The sequence below is a fragment of the Neomonachus schauinslandi genome, chromosome 7 (assembly GCF_002201575.2).
Source record: "Neomonachus schauinslandi chromosome 7, ASM220157v2, whole genome shotgun sequence".
NCBI classification, from domain to species: domain Eukaryota; kingdom Metazoa; phylum Chordata; class Mammalia; order Carnivora; family Phocidae; genus Neomonachus; species Neomonachus schauinslandi.
The window spans coordinates 110,142,097-110,170,011 of record NC_058409.1 but is presented as its reverse complement, the minus strand read 5'-3'; the positions used below and the strand labels follow the sequence as shown (position 1 = coordinate 110,170,011).

At 51.6% G+C, this 27,915-nt stretch overlaps 1 protein-coding gene across 2 annotated transcripts in view; it reads left to right on the top strand.

The window, feature by feature from the left end:
• Nucleotides 1-19,737, top strand: part of ABLIM3 (actin binding LIM protein family member 3) — a 110,639-nt gene extending 90,902 nt beyond the window's left edge. Inside the window, exons 11-22 of one of the 2 annotated variants that reach the window (XM_044917156.1) lie at nt 833-962; nt 1,660-1,758; nt 3,115-3,162; nt 5,484-5,618; nt 7,175-7,239; nt 8,500-8,647; nt 9,899-9,928; nt 10,503-10,561; nt 11,401-11,461; nt 12,205-12,212; nt 12,754-12,834; nt 17,479-19,737. In XM_044917156.1, the coding sequence (XP_044773091.1) occupies nt 833-962; nt 1,660-1,758; nt 3,115-3,162; nt 5,484-5,618; nt 7,175-7,239; nt 8,500-8,647; nt 9,899-9,928; nt 10,503-10,561; nt 11,401-11,461; nt 12,205-12,212; nt 12,754-12,834; nt 17,479-17,592 (978 nt within the window). In that variant the 3' untranslated portion in view covers nt 17,593-19,737. The remainder of the gene's footprint in view (nt 1-832; nt 963-1,659; nt 1,759-3,114; nt 3,163-5,483; nt 5,619-7,174; nt 7,240-8,499; nt 8,648-9,898; nt 9,929-10,502; nt 10,562-11,400; nt 11,462-12,204; nt 12,213-12,753; nt 12,835-17,478) is intronic. The other variant, XM_021700710.2, reaches the window with a different exon arrangement.
• The last annotated feature ends 8,178 nt before the right edge of the window (nt 19,738-27,915 follow it).

The following is a 27,915-nucleotide window of genomic DNA, read 5'->3' as shown; positions in this document are numbered from 1 at the left end:
AGCTTGTGGTGCAGAAGCCTGGGTCCAAGTGAAGACCCTACCACGTTGTACCTGAGAGGCCCCAAGCCACCCCGTTCCCTCTCTGGGCCTTGGTTTCCCACTGGTAAACGAAGGGCATGATCTCAGCGTTCCCTACTGTTGGCACTGCTGGTGTTCCAGCCCACTCAGCAGGGCTGCTGTCTGGGGAGGGAGGCCCCCGGAGCAGCTACAGGCCCGCTCTCTGCTCAGCTACCTAACCCCTCTCCCTCTCTCCCTCCTCTCTCTCCTCTGCCTCTTCCACGATGGCCTTCAAACTCTTCGCTTCTAAGTCGCTGGGAACATTATCTCCCTACTCCCAGGTAATTGAGCTGGTTCGGGGAGACCTTTTCTGTAATTGTGTCCCTTTATGCTGGCCGTAGCAGACCCCTGGTTTCACTCCCCCACCCCAGCTCCCCAGGGTGCTCCCCGACCAGGGCACAGACGGGAGACTTAGGAGCACAACCTGGAGGAAGTGGCTGTAGCTAAATGGTAGAGGATGTGCCTTTTCTACCCAAAGGGAGCCTCCCTGATGCTCCTGGGATCCTTGGCCAGGATTCCAGGCGCCCGACCCACGGGTTCTATTCAAGGGACTGAGTGATGGGTGAAGGCCCCCAAGATTGTCTGCAGTTTTCCTCAGGCTATGTGTGTAACCCAGGGAGGGGGCCTCGGTATTCAGAAGGGCAGCACCATGAATTTGGATCCTCAGCCCCCTAGAATCCTGGAGTCCACGTCACTCCCCCACCTGCCCGCTAGACCCTTGGGCCACAGGCCTGCTTAATTGCCGGCCTGGCTCATGGCCTGCTTCCTCCCCCAGGACATCTACGAGAACCTGGACCTCCGACAGAGAAGGGCCTCCAGCCCAGGATACATCGACTCCCCCACCTACAGCCGGCAGGGCATGTCCCCCACCTTTTCCCGCTCGCCTCATCACTACTACCGCTCCGGTAAGGAAGGGGGAAGCCCCCAAAGGAACAGGAAGAGCCAGGGGGACCATGCAATGGCTGGCTGTCGCCAGCTGCAGAGACAGCCCAGGGCTTCCCCCTGGATCTCCGTCACAGCAGGGCTCTCTGGAGACCTGTGACCACCCAGGTCACCAGCTGGGCCTAACTGACATGCCCCTGGCCGGGGGAGAGAAGGGGCACGTGGAGCTGAGAAGCAGCAAGAAGATGGGTGGTAAGCTGCCAAGAGAGGAGGGTGGCAGGCAGCCCAGCAGCCCGGGCTGGAAGAAGACTCCTCTGTCCTTGTCCTTTGGCCTGCCCCCACCAGAGGGCCAGAGGACCAGAAACAGGCCCAGCCTTACCCACTCCGGTCAGGTCATCCACAGCCGCCTGGAGGTTAGGGGTGAAGCAGGTGCTTGGGTGGACGAAAGAAGCAATTGAGAGGGTGGTGGGGAGCCAAGGGGTCCAAAGACACCTCCCTGAAGCCCGGTGGAGTTGATGCTTACCAGCTACGAACTCTGACGCCAGGGTGAGGCCAGAAAGGCGGGTCGAGCCTGTTGGTGCAGACACAGTGCATGAGAGCACAGCCCCTTCCTACCATCCCTGCTGTCGTCATGTCACTGCTGCCTTCAGTGCCACCGCGGTAATGCCTGTTTTCTCTGTGCCTCTGTTCTCTCTGGGGACCACTGCCTGCGCGCTCCAGGGCCCGAGAGTGGCCGGAGCTCTCCATACCATAGCCAGTTAGATGTGAGGTCCTCCACTCCGACCTCTTACCAGGCTCCCAAGCACTTTCACATCCCAGGTAGGCTGCCAGCCCACAATCCCGGGCATGGGTGCATGCTCCGTGGGGTCGCTGGGCGCCGGCACCGGCAGCGAGGGACCCTCCCTAACCAGTCCCCCATACTAACCCACCCTGCAGTCCCGACACGCCCGTGGGCCTTAGTCCACCCACTTGACAAGCCAGCCCTGATCGGGCCCGCCAGGAAGCAGCTGGAGAAGTGCCTCAGATGTCTGAGGGCCCTGATGGCATGCGGCAGTAAGCGTGCTGAAAGTCACGCACTTTTGCATCACAACTCTTGGGACCGAATCCCAATTCCACCACTTAGAAGCCTGTGGCCTCGGGCTGGTTCCTGAACTTCCCTGAGCCTTTCTGTTGTTCTCTCTGTACAGCCAGGCACTGTTCTCCGCCCTGAGGTTGCGTATGTGCTCAAACTAGCCCAGATCCTGCCTTCATGGTATCTGTACATGGGGAGAAAGTTAATCAATGAGTACGCAAACCAGTAAAAGGGTAATTTCAGGTAAATGATATGTGCAGTAAACATAATAAAACAGGGCATTGTGATGGAGTGACTGGGTGGGGGAGGCTGGGCTAGGTAGGGTGGTCAGGAAGGGCTTCTTGGAGGAGGCGACATTGAGGTCAAAAGATGAGAAGGAGCCAGCCATGTGAAGATCCTAGGGAAAATATCCTGGGCAGAGGGCATAGCAAGTGCAAAGGCCCTAAAACACAGAACTGGTAGCAGTCCACAGTGGCTGGAAGTGGTGAGCAGGAGGGGGCGTGATAGGAGGTAAGAGGAAGTCAGGGGCTAGGTGACATTGTAGATGGTTTAGACAGGGTCTCACCCTGAGTTCAGCAGAGCCGGACCTGGAACCGGGTCTCCCAACTCTGAGCTCAGATTTTATTCCCCACTCGCTTTTCCCCAGGAACTCATCCTGCTGTTTCATCTATACCTTTCTCAACTGCCCCAGAAAGGTCCCATCCTATCTATTTTTGAGGGAGTGGGGGGCGGATCATGCTGAACCGGCGGCTGCAGCATTCTGGGAACTTCCATGTGGAATGAGGCGTGGCTGCTGGGTGGAGGCAGGGGGGACCTTCCTGCATGGGATCCTGCTGAGCACACACCACCTCGTGCCTGCATGCCCACCATTCAAGCCCGAGTCCCTTCCTCAGCACCGTTAGAATCCATCCATTCCTCTCCTCTCACCTTTCTTAGAACCTCACGGGTTGAGGTGGGAAGTTGAGTTTTGGAAGAGCATGTCCACCAGGGAAAGATGCCTCTCTTTCTGAGATCAGCTGACCAACCGCTGTCTCCTTCTTTCTCTCTCTCTCTGTTTCTCTCTCTCTCTCCTCCCCACGGTCCCTTCCTTGTCTGCCTGGCAGCTGGAGAAAGTAACATCTACCGGAAACCCCCGATCTACAAACGGCATGGTACGGTCCGGGCAGAGGGGGCGGGGCCAGACAGGGGGCGGGGCCTTTAACCATCTGTGCCGATGGTCTACAGGGGCCACCAGGAGGGACACATGCAAGGCTGCAATTCCGTCTTTCTTGGTGGCTACCCCCAATCACTTGCGGTGACACTGGGGAGGAGTTTGGTGTCACTTCAAAAGAGCAAGGAAGGCCTCGTGTCACCTAAATATTTTCCCACCTCCTTTCCAACCCCTCTTACCTGCTGTCTGGTGTCCTAAATTCCACGGGCAGAGTAACGCTTGTTAAATGCACAGACTACTGGGAGTACTCCAAGGCATGGATGCTCAAATTTCGACGGTCATTAGAATCATGGGGGATGCATTCAGATTCCTGCACCCCGCCCCAGACCTACTGCATCGCAATTTTGTGTTTGTAACAGTTTCTCCAGGTGACCCAGCTTAGAAACCACTGCTCTAAGCTATTCTCCATCATGGTGTCATGAGAGTAAATGAAGGCTTGGGGAGGAGATGTGGATGAGAAAGGAGCAGGGCTTCGATGAGGGTGCCTTCATTCTTCCATTCATTCCTTCAGTGTTTCTTCGAGAATGGTCTATGGAACCCCTGTACCTGAGAGACTTATTTAAAAAGCAGGTGCCCTGGCCCCTCCCCTGCCCTAGACTTCCTTATTAGAAAAACTGGGAGTGTGACCTAGGAATCTACACGGTAACTGGCCTCATTCATGATTCCTACCTGCGCTCCGTATGAAAACCACCAAGTCAGGCATCACTGAGACCCCCTGTTCCTTCTTGCAAACGCACTTACTGAGCCTCAGCTGACAAAGCACACCCTTTGCCTTGAGGATGCAGAGGTGCAGAAGTTACCCTGTATCGCCCTCCCATGCCTGCAGGCTACCTGGGTAACAGAGGGGAGTGCAGAATCAGAGAAGCACCGAAACACAGGTGGAAACAGCCCAGTACTGGGATCTGAGCTCACTGAGCTGGCGGAGGGGCCATACAAATATAAATGATGGCTCTAGCTTAAGACCTGACAATTTAGACAAACATCCTCAGTTTCAGAGGGGCCCGGGCTGGGCTTCAGGTGAGTCTGTGTGCACGTGCATATATCTGTGTGGCTGTTGAGGACAAGCCATGTACCCCGAGTGGCCACAGAAAGGTACCGACCCTGACAAAGCCAGTTTGTCCAGAAGAGGCCCTCAAGTCTCAAACGCCTCTGGACTGTGTGGGATTTTCCAGATGGGCTCTGAGGGGCAGCACCAGAGCAGGCTCAGGAGGAGTTGGGGAGGAGGTAGATTGCCTGGATAAGCGGGCACCTGAAAAGGCTGAATGACATCAGTTGGGGCGGGAGGGACTGCCCAGGACCAAGTCTAAGAATCCACAAGCTTTGGAAGCTTTGGAAGCCAGTGCTGCTGGGGGAGGGCGCACAGGCTGGAGCTGGCAAAGGGCCGACCCCAGGACCCTCTGCTGCTCTGGCTGCACGGGGTGTGGGACTGTCCCTTCTCTCCTGAGAAATGTCAGGGGCCCCCTTGTTTCCCCAGCCCTCTCTTGGCCCCAGTCAGCCTCTTGCCAGGCTTCAGGCTGTGCTAAGGTCACTGCCCCAGAAGGTTTTGTGTCTGCAGTAGGTCTGATGGTCCATGTCATGGAAGCTTGAAGCAGGGTGACACCTGACCCAGCAGACCAGTTCGGATACTTACTGATAAGGAAACTGAGGCAGAGAGGGACAGGATGTGCCCATTGTTACAGCTAAGTGGCAGAGCCGGGGCCAGAACCCAGCATTGCTGGTTCCCTGTCCGGTGCTCCTTTCTTTGGGCCATATCGTCTCCCGAAGCAAGGTTTGGCATTTCAGTGCGAGGAGAAAGTTGATAGGCCGCATGGCTTGCTTTGGCAATTTCCACCCTAGGTATGGCTCAAATCCCAAATGAGACAGGCTTTTAGAGGCTAAGGAAGGTCAGGGCATGGGATCACCTGGGACCTATCTAATCTTACTTGGAGGAGCCATGGCCTTAGTGTTCACTTGGGAGCAGACCTGGGGGTCCATGAGATATGGTAGCAGAAGCCCTGAGCTGGGGTCTGGTCCAAGTCTGGTCTACTTGCCGTGTGGTCTTCAGCAAGCCCTTTCCCCTCTCTGGCGTCCAGATTCCCAGCTGTAGCATGAAGGGCTTGGCCTCAGGGCTATTCCAGCTCTGATGCTCCAAGTCCCAGACCCTGGCCTCAAAGTGTCCTCATTCCCGTGGGCTGGAGCCTGGCTGAGGCAGGTAAAAAGTATACAGCACACTCTTCTAGGACACTCTGCTTCCCTGAAGCTCTCTCCTTGGGTCCTTTGCAGGTGATCTGTCAACAGCAACCAAGAGCAAAACAAGTGAAGACATCAGCCAGGCCTCCAAGTACAGTCCAGCCTACTCACCGGACCCCTACTATGCTGCAGAGTCCGAGTTCTGGACCTACCATGGGTCCCCCAAAGGTAATGCACCCCACAGAGGAGCCTGGACCAGAGCCCTGTCACCTGCGCCGGGGACACACGGTTAGGACGGCTGCCCCTCCTTCATACTGTCGTTCATTTATTCATTCAGCAAACATGTACTGAGGGCCAGCCTTGGGCTCGAGTGAGTCACCGCGAAGCAAAATAGAGCAGGTCCTCGCCCTCGTGGAGGAGACCTAGGCTGCAGCTGGAGGGGGAGGTGATGTGCAGGAAGGAGGTGACACAGGAGGTGGGATATGATGACAGGGGCGTGCTGTCCAGCCTGGAATGTGACAGAACCTTCTCAAGGCAGAGACTCCGCTGCCACAGGAAGAGTGGGGCGGAGGTAAGCCAGCAGAATATAGAATCACATCTGCAAAGACCCGGGGTGGGAGGGCAGGTTCCCCTGGAGGAAAAGAAAGGCTGTCAGCTTAACCGGGAGCCAGAGAGGAAGGGAAGCAGGTGGGGGGTGAGGGGCCAGATCCCACGAGGCCTTGTGCACTGAAGCAAGGATTTGGGTCTCTATCTTAAACCGTAGGAAGCCACTGAAGGTGACAGGATCAGCTGTGTGGGTTTAAGAGACCATTTTGGCTGTGGGGTGGAAAGCGGCTTGGAAGATAGAAAAGGCAGTTTGTGCGAGATGGAAGACTCTCGTAGGCACCCTGATGGGGGTCTTCATGGTCCTTGGGGTGCCATCCTACCCAGTCAGGCATCTCAAGCTGTTTCTTTTAAGCACGGGGATGCATTTTCATCAAGCTCCTTTTTGAGTCAGCACACAGCCTTTACTAATTGAATGTCCATTCTGAGCAAAGCTTCACAGGAGCTCGGAGATGGTCCCTTCCTTGCCCTCCAAAAATTCTGCATTTGGAAAAGGAGCTAAGACAAACAAGCACAACTACACCCCAAGATAGACAGAGATCTCTGAGAGATATATGTGTTTGGGGCGGAGGCGTGGTGGGAAGAGGTATCCTACACCGTTTCAATCACAAAAGAACAAACCAAAAAAAAACTCCAATTGGCTTAAGCCAAAACAGGGATTTTCTGGGTCACGAGAGTAAAAGTTTTTGAGGCACAGCTGGATGCAGAGGTGAATGCCCGCCATCATCAGAGCATGGCCTGTCCCTGGGGTGGCTCCGTACTCAGCATGGCCCTGCCCTGGTCATGGCAAGATGAGCTCCAGCCCATCTAGGCTTAATATCCTACCCTGGACAGAAAGAGGACTTCTCTCTCCCACCAGCAACAGCAAAAGTCCCAACATCGAGGCTCATTAGCCGTGTTTGGGCAGTCAGTTTCCCCTGCTCCTCATGCCCAAGAAAGGGAAGGGCTGCTGGGCCTTTCCATACAGGAGGCCCCCGGTGGAGGGGCGGTTCACCAAAGTACACTCACTCAGGGCCACTCAGCTACAAAGTGCTGGGGCCGAGAGGAAACCCCTGCCTGTGAGGCTCTGGAATGTGACAGAACCTTCTCAAGGCAGAGACTCCGCTGCCACAGGAAGAGTGGGGCGGAGCCGGCTGAGTGGAGAGCACACGCGGGAGCTGATGCTAGCTGTCTTTTGGCAGTGCCCCGAGCCAGAAGGTTCTCATCTGGAGGAGAGGAGGACGATTTTGACCGCAGCATGCATAAGGTGAGCAGGCTCCACCCTGGATGAGATGCCTAGACAGTGTGTTACTGAGGGTTTGATCATTTGCTAGTGACAGAAACCAAATTCAAACCCACTTATGGTAGAAAAAAGAAGCCTGTAGCTTTGCATAACCAAAAAGTCCCAACGGTAGGAGGAGTTTCGGGTATGGCTAGATCCAGCTGCTCAGCAAACTGCCACAGGAAAGTTGTCTCTCTCTTCTCCTGTGCTGGCTCGCTGCTGCGTTGGCTTCATGCTCGTGCAGGTTCTGTTGTGGTGGCAAGTGGGTGCCGGCAGCTTTCATGCACTGCTGGTGGGAGTGGAAAATGGTGTGGCCACCAGGGAGAACAGTTTGCAAGTTCCTCAGAAAGTTAAACACAGATTTACCCTATGACCCGGCAGTTGCACTCCTGGGGAAATATTTACCCAGAAGAATTGAAATCCAGGACTCAAACAAACACACGTCCATGATCTTCATAGCAGCACTACTCACAAGAACCAAAAGGGAAAATCACCCAGATGTCCATCTGTTCACAAGTGGAGAAGCAAAATGTGGTGCATCCATGCAGTGGAATGTTACCCAGACATAAAAAGGAATGAAGGACTGATACAGGCCACCATGTGGACGAACCTTGAAGACATTATGTTGAGGGAAAGAAGCCAGACACAAAAGCCCACATATTGGATGATTCCATTTATATGAGATGTGCAGAATAGGTAAATCCACAGAGCCAGACACAGGCTGGTGAATACCAGGGCCTGGCAGGGGAGGGAGAGAGGGAATGACTGCTTCCTGGGTCCAGGGTCTTTTGGGGGAGGGGTTAAAAACTGTTTGGAACTAGACAGAAGCGGTGGTTGTACTAAATGCCACTGAAGCGTTTACTTTAAAGTGGTTAATTGTATCTGATGTGAATTTCACCACAATAACACGTGTTTTTAAAAAGATGGGTGCCAGCAACAACAGCCAGAGCCCCAAGGAAGGCCCTCCCTGGCCCGGCTGGAGCCTTCCACCCACCTGCTGTGGGCCGGGCCGGCTTTTGGTGCCCTCCACCAGCCCCACCTCCCACTCCCCAGAGCACAGGACCACTTGTGAAGAGAGACGAAGTCCCAAAGGAAGCTGTGAGGCTGTGGGGAGGGAGGGATGCTGGAAAGGTGAAAATGACAGAGGTTCCCCGGAATCTGGCCACCCGGCCTTTGTCCCAAGCTTGTTCTGTTTCCTGTTCTCTGCTTCCTTCCCACTTCATCTTGCTCCTCCCCCACGCCCAGCTCCAGAGCGGAATCGGCCGCCTGATTCTGAAGGAGGAGATGAAGGCCCGGTCCAGCTCCTACGCGGATCCCTGGACCCCACCCCGGAGCTCCACCAGCAGCCGGGAGGCCCTGCACACAGCTGGCTATGAGATGTCCCTCAATGGCTGTAAGCACCACCCTGGAAGTCTGCCGGGCTGGGGGCACTTCCTCTCAATTCCCTCAAAGAATCTGAACTCCTGTGGCCTTGCCTGGGTCTAGAATACGGACTTGGCAAGGTGCTGTATGGGGCACTAAGTAAGATCATATTCTGCCATGAGCAGGCACTTGTTTCTTTGGGGTATCTGAAAGCTGTGACTTCTAGTCAGGCTCAGTGTAAAGAAAAATGTCTTCTAATAGCCTGAATGGCTCGAAGATATGAAGGACTGGCTCTTGAGGTAGTGAGCCCCTCATCATAGGAGGTAAACAAGCAGAAGCTTGGTGCAAACACTCTGCCCAGAGATCCTCTCACTGTAAACTTCTCCCTGTTTCTGGACAAACACATGCTTCCCTCCCTTCCTTACCCCTGTGGGAGTCAGTCCTGCCAGGAAATCCTATCTCAACTCAATACTTGGATAATCCTGTGCCAGGCATTTGTAAATACATTATCACTCTTGGTCCTCACAAAGACTGGCAATATAGAGGGATTATTATCACCCACTTTATAGATGAGAGACCTGAGCTTACTACTTGCCCAAGGTCAATAAGCTGGTAAATGAAAGAGCCAGGATCAGGCCCAAGTCAGAGGGACTCCAAGGCCATAAGCTGTTGCGTCTTTCCCATACTGCACCTTGACTTTAGGTGAGACTGAAGATGGTGATGGTAAAGATGATCAAGCCAGTTTTACTGAGGGTTTTGTGTGTTGTCAGACACTGTGCTAATACCTTATGGTATTATATGTCATTTATTCTTCACAATAACCCTAAAAAGGAGACACTATCCCTCTCCATTTTACTATGAGAAGACCAAATCACGATTGAGTAACATATAGAAGTTAGGTATCTATTAATGGCAGAGCCAGGCTAAATTGATGAGCCTGTTCCCCTGTTTGACCACCCAGGGGCGCAGTTTTCAGCCCCTGGCTCTGGGCTCTGGGCAGTGCACCAGTGCTGCTCAAAGTCTGGTTCTGTTCGATGGCATCTATGAAGCACACATCACAGAGCACCTGCTTTGCACCAGGTGCTGGGCAGGGGAGAGAGGATGCCGTGCAGGTGCAGCAACTGGAAACTGACCGGTGAGAAAGGAGGTAGTGAAGGAGGCTCCTCCTCTCCACCAGCTAGGGTAGCCCAGGAATGGGAGCGATGTCTGTCTGTCCCCATGAACTTTCCACCATGTCCATCTGTCCCCATGAACGCTGATCCCTGGCTTTTCTCTCTTGCAGCCCCTCGGTCCCACTACCTGGCTGACAGCGGTAGGTTCTGCCTGCCCTACCTTCAGACTGTCGTGTCCTGGGAGAGCCAGGGCCGAGCTGGTTGCAGGTCCCCTGTAGCTGAGATGTCCCAGCACAGTCCTGATCTCAAATGGCCCACCCCATTGTGTTTGTCAGACATAGACCTCCATCTTTGGTCCTGGAACCAGGGTTGCCATACCCAATAGATCCCAGAGAGAAAGAACATGCGTCTCTTCCACCTGCCTGGGAGCCTGCCTGTCTGGGCTCTGAGCTCAAATCCAAATCCCAGGGCCTTTGTCCAGAGCCAGCTGTGGCCAGGACACAGGGGTTCATCACAGGAGCATAGATGTGTGCAGGGTGAGGCCACAAGACTGCGCACATGGGCTTCGGGCGGGCCTGGAGTTCTGCCCGGGCGAGGCATCCCTGAGATGGTCAGTTGCGTGTCTATAGTGCAGGGGGAGGAGCTGGTGGCCTCTGCCCCTGCCCACTTCCCACGGGGTCGGGGAACAGTATTGGCCATGTGCAGCCAGACGGCATCCGGGACAGGGACCCCTGGCTTGGGGCTCCTGGGGATTGTTTGGCTGTTTCTTTTCAGATCCCCTCATCTCCAAATCCGCCTCCCTGCCTGCCTACCGAAGGAACGGGCTGCACAGGGTAAGAGAGGCTGTGCTGGGACCATCGCCCCCAAGATGTTAGCAATTCCAGCATTAGCTCCACACTCTCAGAGCCTAGACATGACTTTTGCTCATGCAACAGATATTTATTGAAAGCTTTCATATACGCCGGGTACTTGGAATACATCAGTGACCCCTGCCCCTTGGAGCTTCTATTCTTGTAGAGAGAAACAGAAAGCAAGTAGTAAATAGTATGCAAGTCACACTATAGAGAATGTAGAAGGTAATAACGTGCTAGGGAAAAAAAAAAAAAAGAAAAGAAAACGTGGAGCAGGATAAGGGGGATTAGCAGTTTGGGGAGGGGGCAACACGCAATTTTATTTTATTTTTTTTTAAGATTTTATTTATTTATTTACTGGAGTGAGAAAGAGAGGGCACGAGCAGGGAGGAGGGGCAGAGGGAGAGGGAGAAGCAGACTCCCTGCTGAGCAGGGAGCTTGCCGTGTGGCTCTATCCCGGGGCTCCAGGATCATGACCTGAGCCGAAGACAGCCTCTCAACCAACTGAGCCACCCAGGAGCCCCTTGCAATTTTAAATAGAGCTGCCAGGGCAGATTTCATAGGACAAGTGGTATTAGAGCAGCAAAAGAAAGCATGAAATGTAGTTCACCAAGAAATGAGTATTTATCGGGTGCCTACTGCGTGCCACCGCCAGGCACCAGGGACGTGGCCGTGAGTTAGGTCACCCTGACTTGAGACCGAGGCTCTCTGAGAAGGGCCATGTCCCATCCACCCCGGGCCATTTTTGGGAGGTGGGGGAATGCTTCAGGGAGGCAGCAGTGAGCTTCCTCAGGCCAGCCCTGGTTCTGTCTCCCCTGCAGACACCCAGTGCAGACCTCTTCCACTATGACAGCATGAACGCCGTCAACTGGGGCATGCGAGGTGAGTACCGGCCTCCCCTGGGACTCGCAGCAGCTTTGGATGCACTGCTCATAACTGTGGCTTGACCTTCCACCAGCGATCACTACAGATTCTGGCCCCACGCTGGGCTCTGTCCAAACCCCGAGTTCCCACACTCCCTTTCACTTCCCATTCCCTCCCTTTTCCCCCCCTCTTCCCTCACCCTCTCAAGTCCCTGGCCTTGGGTGATCTCCAGGCCATCTGTCCCATCTGGGTTCCCAGAGCCATTGCAGGGTCGTACTGCTGAGCTAGAGTTGCCTGCCAGCCCTGGATGGAGGGAAACACTCAGAGCCAAATGCACATTGTTCCCAGCACACGTTCCATGAGCTTCATGCTCTCTGCCAGTGATGCTCTCCTGCTCGCCTCCACCAGCTCGTACAAGCCGGCTCAGGCAGGAGGACAAGCCTGGTGATTAACATAACATAAAAAAAGAAAAAAACAAAACACTGGGGTATTCCTCTGGAGGATGGAGGATCTTGCCCAAGTGCTTCACAGTCTCAGATTCTTCTTATTACTATTCTAATTATCACGAAAGTCATTCTTCGTCTAAGACCCTATCTCTGGGTCAGCCCAACCCCTATCTCCAGCCATCCATTGTGCTTGTACCAGCCTTGATTTGGGGTGAATTCGACAAGGACAGAGTCTCTAAGACGGAGGCTAGTGTAGTGGTGCAAAGCAAAAACCAATGTATTTCCATTTTGTGTGTCTCTCTTGTCTCTCCACAGAGTACAAGGTAAAGGAGACACAGAGACTCTGGGGGTCTCTGAGACCCCGGATGCTGCTACTTTGGGACCCAGCAGGAAGATGACAGCACTATCTACACAGGAAATGGACCATCAAATAAATAACATCAAGGGTCCTCTTCAGACCAGCATTTCCAGTCCCTCCTTGGCCTCCTTTCCCTGAATTCTGCCCTATGTCTCGTGCCCACTAAAATCAGACAATTCCCTGTGGGACTCAGAGACTTTCTGGAGGCTTGCCAATCACCAGACATTAGACATTTACAATTAGGAGGCCTTATGCCACATTTATGTCAAATGCCACCAAGCTCACTCCTAGCAGTATTAGGGGACTCGGGTTTTGCCTTTGGGGAGAAGGTACTTTGAGGCCTCCAGGCACCCCCAAGGAGAATAGACGCAGCCCTTCCTCCAGACTTTCATCTCTGGCCCTGTCTGGGGAGAGGAGGTGCCCAGACACAAAATGTGGCTGGAGGGACAAGCCCACCACCTTCAGCCAGCCTGGTGCCTCACCCCCACCCCATCCTCTCTCCTCAGATCTACCCTTATGAGCTGCTGCTGGTGACCACAAGAGGAAGAAATCGGCTGCCCAAGGATGTGGACCGGACACGTTTAGAGGTGAGTCTAGAAAACTGAGCAGGAGCTTTTGGGTTTGAAGAGGTTCCAGACGTGGCCTGATGTAACCCAGCTCAGGAGGGCAGGTAGAATGAAGAGCTTTAAGGTCACATCCTTGTGGGAAAAGTGGAGATGCCAACCTGGTTTCTTTAGCCTAAGACTAAACATTGCTGTGCTGCCTTCTCAATTCAGTTAGCATCTGTGGTGCACAGCTACAGCGTGTCCCCACCTGATGCTTTTGTAGACTTAAGACAAGAGCTAGATTTGGTCCCTGCCGGCAGGGGCCTGCAGTCTGGTTGATAAGAAGAAACACAGCACTGGTTTTCTGCGGGATGGTACAGAAAACTGGTGCTCCTCTTGGGGAGCACAGGGGAGTCAGCACTGTGTAGAAGGTAAAAGCATAAGGTGGTCTCACATCAGACTCCAGGTCCAGCCCTGGTCCTGCCGTCCCTAGACAGCCATCATGGCCAAGGAACAACCTCTCCAAACCTTAGTTTTTTCCTCTGTGGAGTGGGGCAATTGTGTTTCCTTCAAGGTGCCAACGGAAGCGAATGAGGCACTACCCACAGAGGCCTTGGCACGGAGTCTGGCGCTGTCCTGGGTGCACAGACTTCAAAGGAGCAGGTTTGGATGGGTGGAGAGGGGAAAGAGAGCATCATGATGAGCGGGACAGCATCAATAAAGCAGAGGCAGGGCTGAGCACAGCATTGGGCTTTCCAGCAGTCCACTCCACTTGGCCTGGAGTTCCAGTCCCTGGGCCCCCAATCCTGGAGCACACTCTGCCCTTTCTACGGTGCTTCTCCCTGCCTCTCCCTCTCTTAGAATGCCCTTCCCATCTTGCCAGCCTCCTCACGCCTTAGGGCCTCCCTGGAGTGATGCCTGTGTCCCAGGGCCCCCCAGACCTTCCCAGGATGTGTCCCTCACCCCTCCTCCAGCCTCTCTCAGCCCTGTGTCCAGACTGTAGATCAAGCACCTCTCCCCCTTCCTTTGTATCAGAGCACCCAGCTATCCATTTCCTCTGTCTGACAGAAATGGTCAGTCCTCTACCATGAGGCCTGAACCAGGGGAAGTATTGGAAAATGTTTGTCGAATCAAATGCAGGTTTCTAAGAGAGGAGGCTCAGCACCCCTTGGGATGAGCGTTATCGACCACCATTCACCTGGCTGCTGGGAATTTGCCCAGAATAAAGGGTTGGGGCAGAGGGAGGGGAATGTGAGCAAGCCAGGAAGCTCTGTGAGTCCCTCCAGCTCTAGCAGGCTGGGCTAGCAGCCTAGCAAGCGGGTGATTATCCCCACATTTATAACAAGGGCCTCCTTTACGGTCTAGCAGTGAGTAGCGGCCGGTGCTGAAGGGGACAGCTCCCAGGGCAGCTCAGTGGAACCGGCATGAAGGGATGGAAACCTGGTTCATCCTGGAGGACCAATTGCCCTTTTATATCCTCCAGGACACCCAGAAGCTCCCACTAGGGAAGCGTAACCTGCCCTAAGAATCAGAAGCTTCTTAAAAATACTGATACTGCACCCCAGCCTAGACCAATTAAATCTCAGTCTGGGGAAGGAGCTCAGGCACTGGTATTTTTCAGAGGCTCCCAGGGATGTCTACCATGGAGCCTGAGCCGAGACCTCAGGGCTACAAACATTGCCCAACCCCCTGCACCAGTTCAAGGAGGGGACTGAAGAGCTCCTCAAGGAGCTCAGAGTGTAGATTGTCATTCACCCAAAAGATATTTATTGGAAGTCTATTATATAGACTAGGTCCTGTTCTAGGTGCTTGCACTATATCAGTGAACAAAACAGGAACTCCTGCCCTCTTGGAGCTGGCATTCTCACTTGAGGAGACCGACCCCAAATGACACAAGTAATAAATAAATGATCTAGAACATGGGAAACGAATAGGGCTGAGGGAAGAAGTAAAAGGAGAGTAGAGAATTGGGGGTTAGATGGAGAGGTAAGCGGCAGTGTTAAACCAGGTAGTCAGAGCAGATCTCACTGAGTACCTGACATGCGAACAAAAACTCAAAATAGGAGAGGGAGTTAGCCATGCTTATATAAGGAGGAAGAGCATCCCAGGCAGAGGGAACAGGCACGGCAAAGGCCCTAACCCAGGTGAGGACAGCAAGTGGTGAGTGTGGCTGCATCACATGAGCACAGGGAAGAGGATGAGGAGGAAATGGAATCAAAGGCAACGAGGACCAGACTCCCCCATGTGACAGACACATGAAGAGATCATTGCAGGAGTGAGAGCGACCAGCAGCTGAGTGCTTCCCACGTGCGGGCCGCTGTCCATGACCTGCACTATCACATTCACCCTCACTGTATCCAGGAGCTAGGTGCTAGCATGCTCCCACTTTCCAGAAGAGGAAATCGAGGCTCAGTGGAGTGAAGTAACTTGTCCAAGGTCACACACCTATGTCTGCCTGGCTCTAAAGCCCATGCACTTCACCTTTATGCTTTCAAGTCTGTGGAGAGCGTCATAGGGAAAACGCCGACAGTAGGGGCTCTGAGAACTCCCAAGAGAGAGGAGGCTCCAGCTGGTCCTTTACAAAGGGAGAGCCGGGAGCCTCAGTCTCCTCCAGCGTGTTCTACAGTGGACCCTGGACTCAAGTTGAGGCAGCCATTCCTTGGCATCGAAACTCATGAAAGATTTTTGGGCACAGCAGAGAAAACGGGCTAGAGAATCAATAGTAACCGTCACCCTGCAACAAAAAAAGAACAGATGAGACTAACTGACAGTCCCCCTCAGTCTTTACCGTGGAGAGCTGAGAAGAGAACTCCCCCGTGTCCACAGCATTTCTCAGCCCTCGCTTGAGTGCCAGTGAGACAAATATCGATAAGTAGACAGCATGGACAAAAGAAGGCACTGTCTGGCCTGGAGAGACTGAAAGGGTCCAATAACCAAATGTGATATGTGGATGCTGTTTGAAGCCTTATTCAAACAGCCAAACTGTAAAAAGATATTTTTGAGACAATTAGGGGAATTTTATTATGGGCAGGTATTAGGCAATTGGGAAGAAGTACTGTCAATTGTTTTTAGGTTTGCTCATGCCCTCATGGTTACCTAAGAAAATATCCAGTATGTTTTGCTATCCCTGGGGGAGATGATGGTGCAGTAAAGAGGCAGGAATCGATTCGATGTCTAAAAGTGTGCTTTAAAATACTTCAGTAAAACACAATAGGTGAAGCAAATGTGACAAACTCTTGATAACTATTGAAGCTAGGTAATGGGCCTGGGTGTACATTGTGCTATTTTCTCCCCTTTGAGTATTTTTGCAATTTTTCATAATAGAAAGACTTATTTATGAATGTTTAATGGGATTGGCCAAGGGGGCAGCAAGAGTGCACTGTGTTTGTAAGCAGAAGGCCTGGCCTTTGGTCTCAACTCTGCTACTTACCCAGCTCCCCTCCCTCCCTCCCTCTTGGTCAAGTTAGTCATTTTAACTCTTTGACTTCTGGTTTTCTCATCTTTTAATTAGAAAGAAGTAATGTCTGGTTTTCAGAGGGGTTGGAAGGATTAAGTGAGAAAATGGGGGCGACCATATATATAGTCATGGGCATGACAGAAATGCAATGCAAGGAATTCCTGGTATTAGAAAACCAGCTCAAAGCCACCAGCAACCAATGATATCTATCAAAAGTATCAAAGTTACCTTTGCTTCAAGATCTGGAAATGTGGCCAAAATATTAGTTCATGTAGGCCAGAGAATGGGCTAATCACCATGTGGCTGTATACATAATTCTCAGTGAATCTCCTTCAATATTCAGTGGGCTAACATGATTGCTACCAACAGGTCATCTCAGTGATTCCAGGAGGTTTTCAGGGAGGATATATACCCAAAAATCTCCTTTCAAACATAATTTAAATTTTTATTTTGAAAAATTTCAGACCGCCAGAGAAGTTGCAAGAAGAGTAAAATGAACATCCTTCTACCATTCACCTAAATGCACAAATTGTTAACATTTTGCCACATTTCAGGTGCCATATCTTTCTAACTCTGAAAGCTTTTGACAATGTATCAACTTTCAAGGCTGTTTGGAAGGGCAGGAGGGAGGGCAGGCAGAAAGGAGGGAGAAAACCTGTCAAGGAATGCAGAACCATGTTTCATTATATGGCATATTTGTTTTCATGTAAGAAAAAAACGAAATGACATTTCAGTGGGTGGAGAAATATGAACAGCAGTTTTTTTCATTGAATGGCCTGAGGAATAGCCTTCCAGCTCGTTTGTAAAAACACTAATAAGAGGAAGTACACCCTAAAATCTTGGCTATGCCCCCCTTTTACTCCCAAAGTTAGGAAGAATCGTATTAATTCATACACACTCCGGGGCACAGAATGCAAGGAGCAGGATGCAGACAGGTGAGGTCAGCCACGTTGCACAGCGAGGCACTTGGGTGAAGCAGAAGCCCCACCTGAGTCTTGGGCAGGGGTGGCCTCTGCAGACCAGCTACGGAGGCCCCTTCCAGGAATCATTCACGCACACAGTCTTGCATTCCACAGCCTCTCATCCCACACCTCTGTAGGTCAGACGCTGTGCCAGGCACGGCACACCCAGAGGAAACACACAGGGTCCGCTTCTGCCCGCACCTGCCCCCAGCCTCCACCTGTCGTCCTCAGGCTGTTCCCTCTCTGTCCCCTCCCACCTCTTTTCAGCGCCACCTGTCCCAGGAGGAGTTCTACCAGGTCTTCGGCATGACCATCTCCGAGTTTGACCGGCTGGCCCTCTGGAAGAGGAACGAACTGAAGAAGCAGGCCCGGCTGTTCTAGGCAGGGGCTCTATAAATATATATGCATTTATATAAAGATATATGTAAAATCTCTATCCTGAAGCTCGGTATAATCCTCTCTTGTGTAACAGGACACACTGCCTGCCATGAGACTTGCTTTTCTGTACTGTCAGGCAAGCCCACGTCATCGAGATATTTTTATGCTCCTTACTTTATCTTTTCTAAGTGCTCTGGGGTTTGGGAAGGGATTTGAGGAGACTCCCATCCTTTTACTGGGGATCCTTTTTATACTGAAACATCTGTCCTAACCTGAGTCCCCCAAGGTCCAACTCTCTTTCCTAAAGGAGGTGCCTGAAGAAGTCTCTCTTCTCTCTGCTTCTCGGCTCTTTCCCCAGTCTCCAGAGTGGATGCTGACCATGCAGTTTTCACACCGTACTGGCCCCAGAGGGGCCCTCACACGGGAGGATCCACAGCGATCTCCCAAAGTCACTGAGCACCTTTGAGAGCCCGTGAAAAATTTTCTCATCTCCCGCAGTTAGGAGTTCAGTGCTCTCTGGGGGGTGATGCACTTTGCCGTGGGGGCCTCGGATCTACTCAATACAGCAGCAAACAGAAGTGGCTAGGGCCTTGGCCTCTCTGAAGCTCCTCAGTCCTCCTCCTTCTGCCCTGGATCCTAACCTCTCCCTTGTCCAAGTCTCATGGTAGGAGAAGACAAGGCACTTCCCTTCCCCCCACCACTTCCAACTGGCCCCTTTGCCTGGCCCCGACATGGAGACAAGGGAAGGCATGGGAGCTGGCAGCAGGGGCCAGAGCAGGGCACCTGTTAGCACTGGAGCTGCAGGACCTCTTGGAACCCTCCGCTTGCCCTCACTGCTCCCAGCACCTCCTGACCCTTCCGCCCCACTTTGGAGGAGAGGCCCATTATTACAGCCCATATTCTTCAGCCTTACTACGATCTATGTGCCTGACAACTCAACACACCACAGGGCTAACGTTCCCATCATAGCTCCAACAGAACAACTAGACAGACAACCTCTAACACCCCTCTAAACATAATACAGGCCACGTCCCAAAGAAAGCTTCCTGGTCTATGCCCGCTGGTCCCTGAGCTAGAAGGGCAACTGAACCAGTCCCCCACCAGTCATCAGCTCCCACTTCAAAGTTGGCCGTGTTTCATAGGGGAAACCTTTGGAAGAATGGCTGCTTATGGAATTCCAAAATGAAGCAGTGGCCAACACTGCTCATGATCACCCTGGTTTTCCCCGGTGGCTGCTTTCCTGCCCTCTTGCCTTCTTGAACAGGGATGAAAGCTTGACGTTAACTTCTCTCCTCCCTTCCCCAAACCTTTGACCCCCAGTTGGTGATGTTTGGTGGGGTCTGTTCCTTCTTGGAGATGCCTTGATATAGATCATTTTAAGGTCATAGAGGGAAGATGAAGAAGTGGAAATATGGAAATAACCATTAGGACTCTCAAGAGGCTGGTGATGTAACGTGGCAAACAGAGAACAGATTCCAATCCAGCAAACCCTCACTGAGCACCTGCCGATGCTGAGCACCTGCTGTATCCTGAGCACTGAATGGGGGAGGGAGATGGGGACACTGAGATGATCAACACAGGATCTGGGCTGGGGGGCATGCCTGCTAACCCTGGGTGTCGTCAGGCATGGACTCACACATGATGGATGCAAGGCAGGAAGTGATGGGAGGTGGCATGAGAACGTGTTTGTGAAATTACTGAGAAAGCAGATGCAAGTTGGTGCAGACCAAGGAACACTTTCTGGAAGAGATTGCATTTGAGCAAAGTTCAGGAAGGATCTTTGTAAACTGAAAGGAGACTGTAACTTGAAAGGGTGATAGGATGAGGGGCCAGAAGGAGGTCTAATATACTCTCATTTAAAACATCAACCCTCTCTGCAACTCTCTTTTTGGCCAGTGTCTTTCAACTGTCCTGACCCCTTAGAAATGTCCCCAGCCAGACGCAATCATCAAAACTGCCTCATTTTCACTGGTTGAGAACTTGGCAAGATGAAGGGCTTTTGTTATTGTTGTTGGGTATTTTTGTTTCCCATAAAAGCACATAATTTCAACCCAGACCCGTGTCCTTCTGTTGTTTCTGATGTGAGTGGAAATGCGTGATATGGGAAGAGGCTGAACTGTGCACATTTTCCAAAATAAAAGAGTCTAGAGAGCAGCTCTCTCTTGGCCTCAGTTTCTCCTTCTGTAAATTAAGAAAATCTGACAAGGTAAGCATCACCCAGATTGTGTCCTGCAGAATGGGGTTCTGCAAGATGGTGGAGGATATTCCAACAACTATGGTTCCGTGATCCAAAAACTAACAATAATAACAATAGTTCATTATTAAGTACTGACAGTGTACCGAGGTCTACACTGAAGACTCTACACCCATCATGTCATGTCAGCCTCTGTAACAACCCAAGAGGGAGGAAATAAGAATAATTATTTATAACTCACAGATGAGAAAACAGCTTTCAAGAGGACTTATAATTACAGTGATGGAGCCAGAAGCCAATTCCAGCCTGTTTGGGCTTAGAGAGACCAGGTTAGCCCCTCTTAGCTGTCAGGATGCTTTCAGCTGCAAGTAAGGAGCGCCTTCTTAAAAGTGACTTAAACAATGAGAGTCCATATTGTCCTGCACAACTGGAAATCCAAGTGCGGGGCTAATCAGTTCAATACTTCGATGATGCCATCAGGGGCCCAGGTTCTCTACATCTCTCCACTCCACCATCCTCAGTACAGTGGCTTTTGTCCCGAGATGTGACCCCTCATGTTTACAAAAGGCTGCTGTGGCTCCAGGTATCATGTCTTCACACCACCACATCAAAAAACAGGAAAGAAATTTCCCTTTATGTGTCTCTTTTGATCAGAAAACTATCCCAGAAATCCTCAGTAGACTTCTCAGGTCCCACTGGCAGAACTAGGGAATAGGTTCATGCCCTTGCTGCACAGAAGGCTGGGGAGTTGAGTATTTGGCATTTTGAGCCTCGATAGTGGGTGGCAAGGGCTGTGCTGGGAAAAAAAAGAGACAGGCAGACAAGGAAGGGCCTCTGGATAAGTGAATCACAGTGTCCCTGACACAGTCACTGTCCCTCCCCTTAGAGACCCACAGTGTACATTACCAAAATCCCACAAAGCCCTGTAGTACCTTTGTTTAATCCAACATTTCATAAACGAATTTGACATAACTCTAAGAAATGTTAGACTTACTCTATTTCTACTGTATTTCCTATTTGTATCCTAAGATAAACACTTATCTTACTTCTCACATCTCTGAAGATGAAATGTGGCTTAAAAGTATCTCCTTTCCTGGGCGCCTGGGTGGCTCAGTTGGTTAAGCGACTGCCTTCGGCTCAGGTCATGATCCTGGAGTCCCGGGATCGAGTCCCACATCGGGCTCTCTGCTCAGCAGAGAGTCTGCTTCTCCCTCTGACCCTCTTCCCTCTCATGCTCTCTGTCTCTCATTCTCTCTCTCTCTCAAATAAATAAATAAAATCTTAAAAAAAAAAAAAAAAAAGTATCTCCTTTCCTGACCTCTCATCAGATGATTCTTCTAAGAATTATCCCCACCATGGCCCCTCCAGACAGGTGGCTCAAATGTGCAAAAGGACACTAAAGAATGCTCCCTTGCTCCCTGCCTACACACACACACCCAGGAAATACTTACTGAGCATCTGGGGGGAGGCAGGAGCACTGAAGATTCAACAGTGAGTAAGGCAGTGTGAGCTCTCACGTAGCTCTGGTCTAGAGGAGGGAACAGACTGTAAGTAACAGGAAAAGAGATGACACACAAAGATAACTGCTGCACAGACAACAAATGGAGTACCAGAGAGAGGAGCAGAAAGGAGCTCGCTTCACATACTCACTGAAGGATGAAAACGAAGTACGCAAAGGAAAAGTAGGGGTGGGAGCTCTCTAAGCACAGAGACAGCATGTGCAAAGGCACTGTGGTTGGTGAGAGTTCGGTGTATTTGGGGAACTGAATGTTCCAGTGAAGACAGAGAAGAGTGAGTGAAGGGGAGAATGAGATTAGAAGGGGTGAGGGGGTGCCTGGGTGGCTCAGATGGTTAAGCATCCAACTCTTGATCTCAGCTCAGGTCTTGATCTTGATCTCAGGGTCATGAGTGCAAGCCCTGCATTGGGCTCCACACTGGGCATGGAGCCTACTCTAAAAAGAAGGAGAAGGAGAAAGGCAGGCAGGGTCCAGAACATGCAGGGAGACTGAATGTCTTTCATTCATTCAGGCTTTGTGGACATTGTCTGGATTGCACTGTGGTTGCTAACCTACTAGAAGCAGGGAAAATCGCTCTGGGCCTTGTTCCTTGGAGTGTGGTCCCCAACCAGCAGCACCGGAGTCACCTTGGGAGCTTGTGAGATACGCCGCATCCCATGCTGCACCCCTGGCCGACTCAATCCACATCTGTATTTTAAGAAGACTGCCGGGTGATTCACACACATAGTGAGGTTAGGGAAGTGCTGCTATAACCATCTTCCTTTTAGGGACAAACGCCACCACATTGGTGCCAGCTTTGCCGAAGTTGGAGAAGGGAAACTTTTCTCCATGCACATGACCTTTTTGAACACTGGGGGGCAACCTTACGTTAATAAAGCAGAACATAGGGGCGCCTGGGTGGCTCAGTCGTTAAGCGTCTGCCTTCGGCTCAGGTCATGGTCCCGGCGTCCTGGGATCGAGCCCTGCATCGGGCTCCCTGCTCCGCAGGAAGCCTGCTTCTCTCTCTCCTGTTCCCCCTGCTTGTGTTTCTTCTCTCGCTGTGTCTCTCCCTGTCAAATGAATAAATAAAATCTTTTAAAAAAATAAATAAATAAAGCAGAACATAAGGGGGAGGGAGCACAGAAATCACAGAATGTGAGAGCTTAAAGTCAATACAATGGCCGCATTTTGCAGCCGCAGAAACACGTCCACGGAGCAGCTGAGCAGAGCAGGACAAGCCGCCAGCTCGCCTGCACTGGGGCCCGTCACCCTCACCAGGCCCCTGGAGCAGAAACGGGGGACAAGCTGTGGAAGGTGTCGGCAGCCACAGCTGGCTGCCGAAGAGCCAAACATGGAGAAGGAGGGCTTGAAATTCAAGGAGGGGAAAGCACTGCTAAAATTCATAGTAATTAACTCCACAGAACTATGCCAACTCTGTTAATACCCCATGTGGAATTAAGTTTTAAATGCTTCATTTCACATCAGACTTCAAGGTGCTCAAAAATCTTGCCTACACAATGATAAACACCTACTTATATACACAGCCATGAGCTGCAGTCAAGCCACTCAAGAGCCCTGGAGGGAGACTCTCAATAAATAAAATCCCGAAGCTATGAAGACGAGGGCCAGCCTCTCATTACCACCCAGGATCCCCTTGCCTTTTCACCCAGCCTGGTCCAAAATGACTCGTACAGGAGCACAGACGGGAGAAACCAAAGGCCTGCAGTCCCACACACACTCACACTCACACTCACACTCACACTCACACTCACACTCTCTCACACGGTTAGTCCTCGGGGCAAATTGGGGCCAAGTGTGCAGATGAATCGAGTCAAAAGTAAGGTGACTTCTATGCCCATGACCAGAAGTGTTTCCCAAATTTCAGTCACTCAAACACAACCTTCTCAATTTTCATCAGATTCCTTATTTACATGATGCTATTTACCTGGTATTTTTCTCTCAATTGACTCATACCTGACATTTCTTTTTTTTTTTTTTTCAGATTTTATTTATTTATTTGACAGAGAGAGACAGAGCGAGAGCAGGAGCACAAGCAGGGGGAGTGGGAGAGGGAGAAGCAGGCTTCCCGCCGAGCAGGGAGCCCGATGCGGGGCTCGATCCTAGGACCCTGGGATCATGACCTGAGTTGAAGGCAGACGCTTAACGACTGAGCCACCCAGGCTCCCCATGACATTTCTATTTTAAAGCAACATCAGGGAAAGTATGGATTCATAAGGACCAGTGATACGCTTTTAATACAAATTCAAATAAATTGGTAACTCTTCAAATATGGTGGTCTGGGTAACATCTAAATCCATCTACATTTCCACCAGTAGTCTGAATTCCACACTATGGGAAGCATTGCTCTGTCTGACGGAAGTGGGAGGGGAGGAGATGTGCATTCCCCATTCAGGTGGGCCCTACTCCAATTAGCCTGGTACCCCTATAAGAAGAGGAGACTGGGACACACAGAGACACCAAGTGACAGAGGAAAGCCCATGTGAAGACGCAGCAGGAGGGTGGCCTCCGAGGACACCAACTCTGTTGGCACCTTGAGCTTGGACTTCCAGCCTCCAGGGCTGTGAGAAAATAAATTTCCATTGTTTAAGCCCCCATCCCCTCCGCCGCCCCCGTCCGTGGGATTTTTGTTTGGACAGCCCTAGCACACTAATATACCATGTGAAATTAGCTTGCAAAATAGGAATGACAGCACTTACTTCACAGGGTGGTAGGGACGGAATGATGTACTTCAGGCTCAGTACCTGGCTGCAGGGAAGGTGTCCTGTGTGCCTTTGACCATTCAGCATCTCCCGCATGCCTCGATCTGGTGGTTTACCCAGACTACCAGTGCCGCCTCTGGCCAGTGCTGGAACTGCAGGAAAAGAGGAATGACTCTCTCCACGCCCCCCCCGCCCCCCCCCCCCCCCCACCCCAGGGACTCTCCACCTACAAAGACCAGCAGGCCTTCAGAGGCCGGAACTTCTTCCCCACAGGCTGGAAGGGACCACCTGAAGATGAAGACTAAGCACAGGAAGGCAGAGTCAGGAGATGGAGACAAAGCGGTGACTGCTCTGTTTGCCAGCCTCATTCCCTTCAGTTCCCCAGTCACCTCTGAGCGAATGAATTCTTTTTTTGGTTTAAGCTGGTTTCAGTTTTGATTCTGTCACTTGCCACCAGAGGAGCCGTGACCAATATGCCTGCTCCTAGAGAAAATTAACCTTAACAGGGGAGTATCAAGTGAAGTCTCCTATGTCTTCTTGTGGATAAAGAATGTATTGTCTGTCTAACTCACAGACAGGGTCTTACCCACCTGGACCAGGAGAAATGGTCCTGCGCAATTTGTCCTTCTGACAAAATAGCAGCACTATTTAGCTTTTTTAAAATATACACACAAAATTCCACCCCTTGACAGACCCTGTGGGTAACAGTAGCTGGAAGCTCTGTCAGCCTCCTATTTAAGAATACGAGGTGTTCGGGCGCCTGGGTGGCTCAGTTGGTTAAGCGACTGCCTTCGGCTCAGGTCATGATCCTGGAGTCCCGGGATCGAGTCCCGCATCGGGCTCCCTGCTCGGCGGGGAGCCTGCTTCTCCCTCTGACCCTCCTCCTTCTCATGTGCTCTCTCTCTCTCTCTCTCTCATTCTCTCTGTCTCAAATAAATAAATAAAAATCTTTAAAAAAAAAAAAAAAGACTCTTTCTTAAGAAAAAAAAAAAAAGAATATGAGGTGTTCTTGCAGGGAAGGCAAAGAATCTGGCAGAATCTATCACATTTCCAACGGTTTGATTTACATAAACCCGCCTGCAGGGGGCAGCCTGGGTGTGTGGCTGCGATTTCAGTATCCCTTAACATTTCCACCAGCATCTGACCACCTCTGCAGAGGAAACCCATATTGATTGCCATAATAACTCACACTCTGACAATGCGTCAGGCACTGGATTGAGCACCTGACATATCTCATTTAATCCTCTAGGTGCTTCTTTTACCCTCCTGTTACAGATGAGGACATTGAGCTCTCGATAAGTAATTCGTTTAAGGTTTCACAGCTATACATAGCAGAGCCTGAACCTGAACTCAGGGATATCTCACCCCGAAGCCCATGAATTTGGCCACCATACAACAACTACCTCCCTGAAGAGAGCACGAGCTAAATTTGTAGAACGCTTCCCCTATGCCGGGCCAGGCACCCAAGCACGCTACATACACAGTCGCATTAAAGCCTCACAAGCCCCGTGTCAGGGGGCTGTTGTTAGCCCCTGATTTTTAGATGATTTTTAGATGAGTCATCAAGGGCTCAGAGAGGTTGAAGATCATGCCTTTGATCTTGCTCTTCCCCCAGTGTGTCCCACAAGTGGCAGAGAATGAGTCATGGGGGCAGGAGTGTGGCTCCGGTGACGTCAAGTCTGGAGTCGTGGACACCACTCCTGGCCCTGCCTCTTAGCCCTGTGCGCTTTGGGCTGTAGTTTCCTTACCTGACCAGTGGAGAGACCATCCCGGCTAACCTCTCCAGCTCCTCTCCGCTCTCAAGTTTTTGTGGTTCCAGGATTCAGAAATTCCCTTTGGACTGCTGCAGCCTGGTCTCATCCTGCAGCACGGAGGTGAAGATGGGGCACAGTACGCAGCCTTTCAGAAGAGAGGTAGGTAGCCCCTGCAGCCTTTGGGCATAAAAACAAAAGCTCTTTTCCTCCAGACACAACCAGCGCACTGGGCTCCATTCACCACTGAAGCCGAGCCCGGTGGCCTGGGTACAGGTAGGAGCCCCATGCCCTGGAACAGAAACCCGAAGGTTCAACCAAAGGAGGGGTTTTCAGCCATGAAACTCTTTCTCTTTCTCCCAGCAGCCACCACCCAGATCTCTTATCTGCTTTCCAGGGCCTGGGGTGGACCAGCAGACGTGTGTCATTTCCCTGGGTAGGGGCCATAATGGCGACATTGTGCCGAGTGGAACAAGAGAAGTTTTCATCGGGCCACCAGCCCTGGGCAGCCACTAGAGCAGGGGGCTCTGCAGCTCACTCTGCACAAAGGAGCTTGGGAGAGGGGCCCTGAGCTGGGGAGAAGCCCAGTGGGCTGGGCTGCCTGCCCCCAGCAGCATGCAGGAAGGCTGGGACGCAGAGACATAGTGCTTGCAGAACACCTCGCTGCAATCTCATTTCTCCCTGCAAATAAGTGAGCAAGCAAACACTCCCAGAGGATAAACGGCTCCCTCCAGGACACATGCATTAGAAGAAGCCTCAGGAGCCCTTGAGCAATTACTCACAGACTCACTCCACAGTACTTATGTCCGCTCACCAGGTGCCAGGCACTGCACTAGGCTGTAGGAGCTAGTGCGGAGTAAGACACAGCACCCAGCCTCACACTGCTTGCAATCTGGGGGGCCAGGAAGAGGCAAGGAGAGAAGCAAGTAGGAAATTGAACATTGACGACCCAACCAAAGAACTGAGATGCACAGAGCAACAGAGTCAGTTCAAGAACCCGGGTCTGAACGCCTGATCTGTGGGTTCTCTGACTCTTCCCAGGGTCCCCTGAGCTGCTTGTCTGCGCTGAGGAAGGGGGTCAGTGAAGAAGGCACCCCACACACCATAATAAGGAACTTGGACTCTACACTGAGGGCAGAGGGGGGCCATCACATATTTTTATGGGGAATCTGATTGGGGTCGTGGAATGTTCACTTTGGTGGCCATGGTGCAAATGGACCTAGAGGCAAAGTGACAAGGTAGAAGGCGAGAGGATGTTTCTTTCACTGGGACACAGAATCTTTAGCCTCCAAATTTTTCTTTCCCAGGGCTTCCCAGCTCCACCTGATAAGCTGAGAATGAGACTGGGGAGTATCATTTGTTTTCACAAGACTGGGAGCACGAGGGAGTTGAAAGCTTTCTTCCTGGTATTGTTCACCGGGATTTGATATCTTTTTACAGAGCTGGAGCTCTCCCCACAGAACTCTTTAAACAGCACCAGACAAACCTAGTACAGAGCCAAAAAAAAAAAAAAATCTTCTATGAGGGTCGCACTCATGCAGAGATATGGCAAGGGAAGGAGGAAACAGGGCATCCACAACCTCCATCCCAGTCCTTCACCAGCGCTTACCACCCGACACCCCACAATGGCACCAAACCAAACGGCTTTGCAGGCACGTCCTGCGGTCTCCCATCGCTGTGGCTCTGTTCCCACTGTTTGCTCTGCCTGCCATGTACTCTCCCCGTGGTGGGCTCCCCCAAATGTCACTGTACTGTCTCTGTGATTGGCAAGAAATTCTTGCCTTGTCTTGATGAACTCTAAGAGCACTTTATCTCTCCTCTGGTACTTTTCACATAATAATTTGTAACTCATCTATTTTGTACACATTTATCTCCTCTACTAGACTGTGGAGTCCTTGAGGACAGAGCCCATTCCTACTTCGTGTTAGTTCTCCCTATAGGAACTTGCACAGAATGCAACACATATTCCTAAGGGAACTGATGAAACGTGCTGTTGTTTCTATGGTGACGATAGACCCCGTTAAAGAAAAGGACAGGGGCGCCTGGGTGGCTCAGTCGGTTAAGCGACTGCCTTCGGCTCAGGTCATGATCCTGGAGTCCCGGGATCGAGTCCCGCATCAGGCTCCCTGCTCAGCGGGGAGTCTGCTTCTCTCTCTGACCCTCCC